Below are 9,882 nucleotides of genomic sequence, written 5' to 3'. Positions count from 1 at the left end.
ACACATGTGGAGATGAATGAATAGTATCTGCTTTCTGAAGGTGAATGAAGGTGCCTTTGTGTCTGCGAGTGTGTGTGCACAAACTTCTCTTGCCTTGATGAGACATGTGTTTAGACTGATGGGTGGCCCCTGGTTGATGAGCGGGTCCTGGGACTCTTTGAGGGAGAAGCTCTGCTCAGCGAGAGACCTGGACGGCCTGAACTCCTCTCTCCACCACCACAGGGCCATTCCCACAAGCAGCACACTGAGAAACACTGGGACACACACACACACTTTCTGAAGCCTCTGCAGACATGAAATAATGAAGTTGACCTCAACTTTCTTCTACCCCCCTGTATGTATGTGTTTTGACTCTTTGTTTCTTACTGATAAGAGAGAGGATTCCTGCAAATGTAGGATCTGATAAAGTCGATGCAGGTACTGTGCGAGAAATGGCAGGAATTTCACAAGATTTGTTGTGTTCCATTTCTGTAGGAGAGCAGCTGAACAGTGGACTCTCAGGCTGCAAGTCGACCATGCACTCGTTCTGGCATACCATCCTGGTATGTCCGCATACAGATGGCCCTAAGAACCAGGTAAATGAGAGGAATTAATGACTGCAAGCTGACGTTACTACTCGAATATCATAGCTGCAGCAGCACCTTCTGAACCCCTGGCCTTGAAAACACAAATCTCTCCGCTCCTTACAGACATACAGTATACAGTATATATTGGTCATACCGTTTGGCTGAAGAACAGGCTGAATGATGGCCACGCCACCCGGGGATGTGGCGTTTGACAGCAGTACTTGGAAGTACTTGCCGTTGTGTTTGTTGGCTCGGCAGATGGATCGCGTCACTTCTTCACTCCAATACACAAAACCCTGTAGGAGAATGGGCAAAGTTAGCAGAACTGGATTTCAGTGTAAAAATCGGAGAAATTACTTTTATTATAACTCGAATTTTGTATTAAAAAAGGTGGTAACCAGTTTTTTATATTCTTATTATATTTATATTGAAAGTCATTTTGCAGTCACAGTGAACTTTAAGGCAAAAGTGTCACCAATTTAGTGTCTAACCAATTGTAAAATATGGTCATCAATTCTTTAGTTTTTGGCCCAAAATGTGCTTTGTAAGGTCACAGTGACCTTGACTTTTCCCCAAAAACCTTTCTGGTGTGGGTGTTGAGCTCTTTGCTTTGTTACTTTACAGTCTTCAACAATCATAATTATTTTATTTTTTTTCTCAAGTGGATGGGTGACTAAAACCTGTCCCAAGATGCGTTGTGGTCAAAGACATGGGTACACACCAGTCTCCATTCCATCATAGGGCTGTAACGTGGTTGTTTTACCTCAAACACAGCCAGTCCAAAGGGCCGGTCCAGATAACCGTTAGACTCTACCACTGTTTTACGGTGACGTCCCTCTAGATTTACTCTGGAGATGGTTCTCATTCCCTGGTCAACCCAGTACAGCAGCTGGCGAGGCATATCTAAATTAAAAAATTCACATAAAACATGACTCGCACTGTGAGGACCTCTGACTTCTGCTGGAAGCAGACAGACAGGCAGACAGACAGTTCCTGTTGTAAAAGGGAAGATTTGGGTTGCTCCCATTCTTTCAAACTTCTCTAAACAATTTACATAGATTTGTAATAAGGTAAATGCAGTTTAGCACTTTAACAGAGAACCCAAAGTCACTGTCCAATTATCTGTGTGAAATTTTGAAACTTACCCAGAGAGAGAGCGACAGGATGGCGAACTGAGGAAGTGACAAGAGCCACCCTGTCTCGACCGTCCAAGCTAGCCCGCTCAATCTTTGAGGAGACGCCACACTGAGTCCAGAAGAGAAGCCTGAGAAAACACATTTTGTGAAACGCCTGTATTGCACCTTTTTCTATTAAATGCACTATATCAAAGATGTTGTTGTAGTTGTTACTAAAGGGTATCAGAAGTGCTGTGCTTTAGAAACTTTATAAGAACATTATGGGAAAGTTATTCAGACAGCGTTTCTTTCTCCAAGTTGGCAAACAATAGTGCTTTAACACATAACATAATTTAACACAATATTTTACAATATTTACAATACAAATTAAGTGAAAACTCAAACTAACCTAAATCTAAAATGTGGTTAAACCTAAATGTATTTAAGTTAACAAAAAGGCAGGTAGTATTTGAATCTAAAACAAGCAGCTCTTTTACCCTTGACTCATGAGACGCATGAACAGCTCTCCCTAGGATGCAGCTGTCATCTGTAAATGTTTGTATTTCTATTTATGCTATACACTGCCCCTCCCTGAGTAAAATCAAGTGTGTAATCATGTCTTGTGGATAGTCCGGTGTTCTGTTTGCTCATAAAAACATGGTGAAAGACAAACTGTAATTTGAAGATCATGACGCAACAAAATTTCACCATAGCTAAATATTTGAAGCAGTTGCTCTGGTGGCACGAGTACGATAAACTTCCGTGATGATGCTTTCAGCTATGAATTGAGGAAGAGTAAAGGCCCTCGTACCCTTGAAGAGGATCCACAGCCACTGCAGAGGGTTTGTCCAGTCCTGTGATAAGCCGCCGCTGAGCCGAACCGTCCAGCAGGCCGACATTAACAGAACCGCTCTCCATACTGGACCAGTAGAAGAGCTGGTGGATCCAGTCTACAGCCAGGCCTGACACTGAACCTTGCACTTTCATCACCAACACTGAATCCTGTGGATTTCCATCCATGGAGACCCTGACAAACATACAGGGAACATTTATATTCAATAAAACAAACATGGTGTTTATTTAAAGTCCTGTTCTACCTAATCCATCGAAATCCTGACTATGACAATGTACGACTTCGTCCCTCAATGAGTTCTTTCTTCTCATTATGGATTGTGGACTGTAGACCATTTTTGCTGTTAGCCATGCCAGCGGCTTGTCTCTGGGGATAGCAATGTCGGACAATCGGTCCATCACTTTGTTGCAGACAATCAATTACTGGACATTTTCTACAGATATGCAATAGTCCCCAGAATTAAGTGATTTCCCCCTCTTTGTCACCTTGAGGCTGACATTTTTGGCTTTGATTTAAATAATCGCAACAACTATTGAATTGATTGGCACAAATTTTGGTACAAACATTTATAACTTATAACAATAATAATGCATATCCTGGGTGACCTTCAACTAGCAGCATTATCAGGTAGAGATTTTAATTTGTCCAACACTTATGACTCATTTTTGTCTTTGGTTAAACTGTAGTTTTTTTTGTGAAGTCATTGAGGACAAATGAGAGCCAAAGAATGTCAACATTTTTAGCGTTTCATTTCCTTTTATTAGACAGAATAGAAAAAGGTTTTGCAATCGCATGCAACAGCAGATGGTGCCTCTTCTTCTGCCTTTAAACACAAAAAAAACTCAATTATTTTCACTTCCCTATTTTTTTGTTTTTGTGCACCAAATGTCACGCTTTCATATGCTTTGTTTCCTTCTTTTCAAATTCAAAAATGTTCTCTCATCACTTCAATTCAGAAGATGTGTCCTGGAATAAAGTAAACTTACACAGACAGGAACCATTAGAGAACTCAGACAACAGACAACTTCCTGTCTGTACATCTGTTATATTAATTAGTTGGTTAAACTGTTAAAAGACTTCTAGTTTCTTAAAATTTTGTCAGCAGATACAATGAGAATGTTGTTTCATGTACATAACCCATCAAACACTTATCACTGAACAATCAGCAGCCACATATAAAGGGTACAATAAAGCACAAAGAAGCAGTAGCAAGGGCTCTTAACACAGATAAGGAACAATAGAGGGACGAGTGAAATTTTAGATCTTCTACTGTTTAATTCGTCATCAAATGAAATTTGATCAGTTGGTGACTTGGTGTCAAACTTTAACTATGTCATCAACAGCTCATTGGCAATTCCCTGTTTAACCTTTTTAGAACAGGTCACAAGGTAATGTTTACTGACTGAAACAAAAGCATTGTTGTTAGCCAGTTGGAACTTACTCAGCATACAGGAGAAGAGCAGAGAAGAGAGCAGAGAAGAGCTGCAGGAGCGATTCAAGACTTTTCTACGACTGTTGTGACACATTTTTCCTGCTGTTAAAAAAGTGGAATTGATTGTAAGCAACATGTTTGCTAACTAAACACAGCTACCATGCACTGTCCAACTACAAACCTCTTACAGCCATTCGTGGATATACGTGGTTGATGGTGGTGTCCTTCACAGAGCGGCTGCTCCACAGTAGTGCATTAAATCTGAGTCAGCATTATTGGCTGACTATGAGTTTGAAAATGAAAAAAGTCTGGGTGTGTGGAGTTAGAAAGACTGTCAGTCGGTCCGTCGCTCTCAAAAAAATAAAACTGAATTGAATTATTTTCCTATTTGATCCAGGAATGAAAATGATACGTCACGCTGGTAAACTCAACTCAGTAACATAAACCAGGAGGACAAACAAAGAAGAAGAAAAACTGGTTGTCTGCCATCAGTAAAATAATGACATGAGATTGATAACTGTATTCTAACTCAATATTTGCTCAGAGATCTTTTAAGTCGACAAAGTCAACTACAATGGAATTTTTTAAATAATACAGACTTGTGTCTCTGATCCGGAGGTGTCTGATGCTGTTTACTCTTCAAGCTTTGACAGCTTTCAGACTGTCAATAGAGGACAGGTGACAAAAAATGTATAATAAGCAAATAATAGGTTCCTTAAAGCTACTATAAATCAATATTTACTATATATTATCAATGGATCGGTGTAATGTAAAAGGGGTCACTCAGTGAGTTATGACCTAACACTGGAGGTCCCCTCAGCTATTAAGAGCTTAATAGTGGCTTTAAGCTCACTGTTTTGGTTGCATTACCCACAATTTACTGTCTTAAACATAAAAACATAAAAAGTGGGTGACTTGCTAACTTAACTGATAGAGACAGATATTTCTACTTCTTTTCCCTTTTAGTGAATATTGGACCTAATAAGGTAGACAGAACACAAATAAATCCTAATGTTGCTTTGTGTCTGCTGGAGATTTTGCTGCATGAACTTTTTAATGTTTACAGCTTGTTAAAGCTGTCAAGTGTCCAAAAATAAGCTTACCAGACCTCTTTAGCCCCACTAAAATCATAACTTGTATCACAATCACAATATATGTCAAACCATTGCAATGTGATTAAATAAATACCCCATGTCTGACAATTATTAATAAGCTGGATAAAGGTTGGGAAAAGGATATGTGGGTTATCTTGCTTATCCCTGCAGCGACATAGACCCAGACCCAGATGAGTGATGGAAAACGGATAAATGGGACTATCAATTTGTTTATATTTGGATCACAGATTGTGCTTCAACAGGAGTTGCAACTGTCATTCCCCTCACGCATTGCTTTGGGAGCTAATATAGAACCATGTGTAAGTGGTTGCAGCAGCTACAGCTCCATTTTGTTACCTGTATATGGAGCCTCGTCCCTGCCGGGCCCAGTACAGTGTTCGGTTAGAGGCCAAGGCTGCCACTGGCCCTGGTCCTGGTAGATACGGAGCCAGTTCAGTGTACTCAGTGCCAGTGATGCTTAACCACTGTAGTCCTTTGGAAGAGGTAAAAACCAGCTGAGCCTCATCTCCTGAAAGGACACACAAATTCAATTCAAAGTCCTGCTCGTTTTGTGCCCTTTTATGACTTTTGCTGACATGTTTGAGTAAAAGCTTCTTTTTTTGTTTGGGGAGGGGGGGCTAGAAGGGAACTATAGAATTAGTTCTAGGGTGGTTGTCATGTTGAAATGTTTTTTCTGGTGACTTAAAGAACTTTACTATAACTAAACAACCACCTGAGCCACAGTCGCCCCTAAAATTTCAGAAAATCTCATACTAAATAGGCTGAAACAATACAAATGGATATGACGTGACAACACTCAATACTATTGTGGATAACAGTACCTGAGTATTATCTTACCAGTAATGGAAACAGTCTACGTAATCAAGTATGGTCAAATTTGAAAACATGCATTATAATTTCTGCATACATTTAACACACTGGCTCTGTGAGCATCACATCATACTTTGTGGCACTAATCCTGATAAAGATCTATTTCTTCACTGTCAGTTCCTTCATTGTCAAAGGAGTTCTCCCATCAAGCTGCACATCCACATTCCCAACTGCAATACATTCCTCTTCTGTGGCAGAGACAATGCTTGTAACTGCACTGATTTATAGGCTGGGGGACAAGAAACGCCGTCCACCATGTGGCAACCACAACTGACAGAAGGGCACAACTGAGGATAGGACACTAGTGTAAGGTCAGCGGTAATGTCTATTGAAGTACATGACATGGTTAAGCTACGAGTAAATTTTTTTAAATGCAGTTGCAAGAACAATATTTTCAACTCCTATCTTAAGGATGTTTAATTTAAAAAAGAAATTATAACTATTCTTTTTTTTCTCATTTTGTTTTGAGTGTTTTGTTTAACTGATTGTTGTTTGGGGTGCCTTAGAGTTAATGGAGAGCTGTTTTTCTTCATCCGTAACCATCATCTTTGCTTTGCACAGCAGTAGGTTTTATATTTATTTATTCTAGAAAACACATAAGGGGCTAAATATTAATACTAGATACTATCAGTTTTAGTTATAGTTTTAGTTTTATCAGTTAACAACTGTAAAATGAGAGAAGCCCAGCCTGCCAGCCACATCAGTGTTTAATAACACATCAACAGACAGGAGTACAAGGCACCACACTCAGGTAAAAAGTTGGTGTTATCAGTGGGAGTGTGCAAAAGTTCAAGTTCATTGTTTTGGTCTAAGTACCATATTTCAAAAGTTAAAATACAATAAAATAAAATAAACACACACCCAAACTGACTGCAATTATTTGCTAATACAATGGAAAGGACGTCACAAAATAGCAGATCACAATAGAAATGATACACTACTGAAAACAACTGGGGCTTGTTCAATAAAGGTATGTCTCCAGTAAGCAGATGGATGTCAGCTAATATGTTTGTACAGCCATATTCACCTTTACAGTTTAAATGAGTCAAAGTTCCCAGGGTGGGACTACAAACAAGTCTATAAACCTACCACATGTTATTGATAACGTACAAATATCGGGTGCAAACATGTATTCTCAGTGTGTTCTTGTGCAATACCATAACTGTGTGTATTTCTCGTGGGGCATGCACCAAGCCTTTCACCATGCGCTCTATTCATTGTATTGAGAAGGACATTAGAGACACATGCAGTGAAAATGGTTTCAATAATGTAAAAATTTGACGTAGTTATTAAACCACATGGACTGTCTACATTGAGTGGTTTAAGTCAATTAGGTGCTGTGACTTTAGGTGGCAGTGAGCTAGTTGAGGGGGAAGTGCAGAGTTGGCTCATTGGGTTCAGCCATTGACCCATTGTTAATATAGAAATACTGATTAGTGCAGCTTTAAAGAAACTGGAGACTGTAAATATCACGTTGGTGTTAAAAATATATGTAAAAATGTCCATTTAAAGCTATTTAATACTTATACTACTGTGCTGCTCACACTGCAATACATTTTTTGTTTTTGTTGTCTACACAGACGACACAACCGATGTCAGACGAGGAGCTTATTCCAGTTTGAGCAAATGATTGTGATAGTCATATACTTAAAACAATTTACATGGATATTACCTCCCTCCTTACCTGCTCTCAGCTTCCTGTTGTGCTCTCACTTAGGGTGCTTTAACTAAGAGAGCATCTAGTTTTTAGTTACGATGGAATCAAATATGTTTGAAAACTGTTGTAGCATCGGAGACAGCTCACAACATGCTGATCCGATGCACAAAGATGCATCTCAGAAATGCTCAAACTAGACATGTCACGATGGTCTTGGGGACCGATTCTGTGCTGATTCAAGGATTTGATTCAAAAATGTGATTCAAAAATGTGTCTGGGACAGGTAAATTGTGAAAAAAAACTATGTAGTCTGCACCGTAGACATAATGTGTCCTGTGCAGACTGCACTCTGCCTCCAGTTCAGTGCATTCTGGAAAAGATGCAGACTCACTTCAGACTTCAGAAAGTGTAAATGTAAATTAGTTCTACCAGCTTGGCAGCAGGCAGTCAATTTTGCTTATCATTAGCCGGATAGAGGATGTAGCTAATCATATTTGCATCAAGTTGAAGTTAAAAGTGAATGTCAAATTAGTGATTGAGCAAGTAGACAGCTTATCCGTTATTGTATTTCCTTTTATTTTATTACTTGGTCACAAGAACTTTGCATAGAAGGCAAATGTTTACCTTTAATCCTTGGACAAATATGATGGAAATGTATACGATATGAATAACAGCCTTATGTACTAGATAAAAAAATAAAAAATAAAGATATGACCAGGAAAGTCTCTGGCGGTACCTTTATGTTGTCGGTGGCTGGTTATCAGTGATCACTGATCACTGTTTCTCACCTTTGGCCTTGCACTCTCCGGTTGTTGGATTCATCTCGTAGTCTTTGTGGCAGCCGCAAGTGACGATGTCATTCTTGTGGACACACAGCTGATCACACACATCGCTTTCCAGGCATGTGTTGACCTCTAGATTAAAGATTGAAAAGGCGTTTCAAGGACGGGGCGCAGCAATGTGGTAAAAATAGTGTACGAGGAAGTCCAGTTCCCACTTTTTCAAAATATATTACGGTAATTTTATGCGATGAGTCAGGACAAATCTTTACAAAAGGAGATGTAGAACTAAATTTATTAGCTGTTATCAAGCTGCTCACCCTCACACTGGCTGTCCCCGACCAGCCTCATGTTGTCGGGGCAGTCGCAGAGGTAACCCATCGGCAGGTCCACGCACCGATGAGAGCAGCCTCCATTATTTACCTGACACTCGTTCTGATCTGCGGAAAAAGAGACGCAACATCATCAGTGGTTTCACACAAGGAAGTACACTGCCATTTGCCGGCATGATAAATGTGAAGCTGTTTTGTTTGTATCCACATACAGAACAACATATACAGCACAACACATACAGGGCTGAGTTAGAGAACTTCCTTTAACTCCCCATAAATGTTGGCGGCTAGTTTTATTGTTCATTAATAATAATAAAAGTGACAATGAACACGGTAAGTAGGAGTGCTGAGGGGGCTGTATCATCACCTAAACTCAGGTATTACTAGGATTTATATGCGTAATGCACAAGTATCTGCGGTAGAACAGAGGTTTAACATTGTTCTTTAGCGGTTGTTTATCATAAATAGTGTATTAGTCGGGAATCTTTTTATTTTAAATCTGTTCCAACTCCAATTAAGGCATGGCAAAGCAGGCGATCTATCACACACCAACACAGTGAGGTGTTTCAGGAAGTTTAGAGTTTCCCACTGATTGTAGTAACCACAGATGTCAGATGACATTTACATAACTTCCTGCAGTTATTAAGTCCACTATTTAGGTTCATTCACAGTTTATCAGGCGTCATCAGTTTACTAAATGAACTTTACTTAAACCCCAACACTGTTTTGGTATGGAATATTTGTATTTATTCATCAATACACATAAAATGCTTTGAAATAACATTCTAATACACTAGTATTAATACACTAGTAGTTTCTTCCATCCAGATGGCTAACAGTGTGTGTTGTTTGTCTGTTATATGTTTTGCATTAGTAAGACTGCGGTTAAATGTATTCTGCCTGTGGTGATCTTAGTCGACAATTCAGGCATTGATCAAACAACATCAATAAAAATATTACTCCACCACCAGTTGAGACTTTAGGCCATTATTACTCAGTTTCAAGCTTAAAATTTGTGTTTAGGAACTATATCTTCTCCACCCACAGGTATTTAATGACACTGCCAGTCAATGATAAGTTTCTAAAAGAAATAGCTGTTTGTCAATATCATCCATCTGCAGCCACAAATGGGCATTCTCGTGCTGGTGGGGGTTCCTGTTTTC

General features: G+C 39.4%; 1 protein-coding gene across 1 annotated transcript in view; it reads right to left on the bottom strand.

Moving 5' to 3' along the window:
* Positions 1-92: 92 nt before the first annotated feature.
* LOC118321700 (low-density lipoprotein receptor-related protein 8-like) overlaps positions 93-9,882 on the bottom strand; it is a gene marked incomplete at both ends in the record, with an annotated part of 13,274 nt that continues 3,484 nt past the window's right edge. Inside the window, 9 exon segments of the mRNA XM_035653159.1 lie at positions 93-254; positions 367-564; positions 721-862; positions 1,330-1,469; positions 1,712-1,830; positions 2,493-2,708; positions 5,418-5,589; positions 8,397-8,522; positions 8,708-8,827. Coding sequence (XP_035509052.1) covers positions 93-254; positions 367-564; positions 721-862; positions 1,330-1,469; positions 1,712-1,830; positions 2,493-2,708; positions 5,418-5,589; positions 8,397-8,522; positions 8,708-8,827 — 1,395 coding nt within the window.

The sequence above is a fragment of the Morone saxatilis genome, unplaced genomic scaffold (assembly GCF_004916995.1).
Source record: "Morone saxatilis isolate NCDOM2014 unplaced genomic scaffold, NCSU_SB_2.0 Contig12, whole genome shotgun sequence".
NCBI classification, from domain to species: domain Eukaryota; kingdom Metazoa; phylum Chordata; class Actinopteri; family Moronidae; genus Morone; species Morone saxatilis.
The sequence above is the reverse complement of the archived record's forward strand: the minus strand, read 5'-3'. Positions and strand labels throughout refer to the sequence as shown.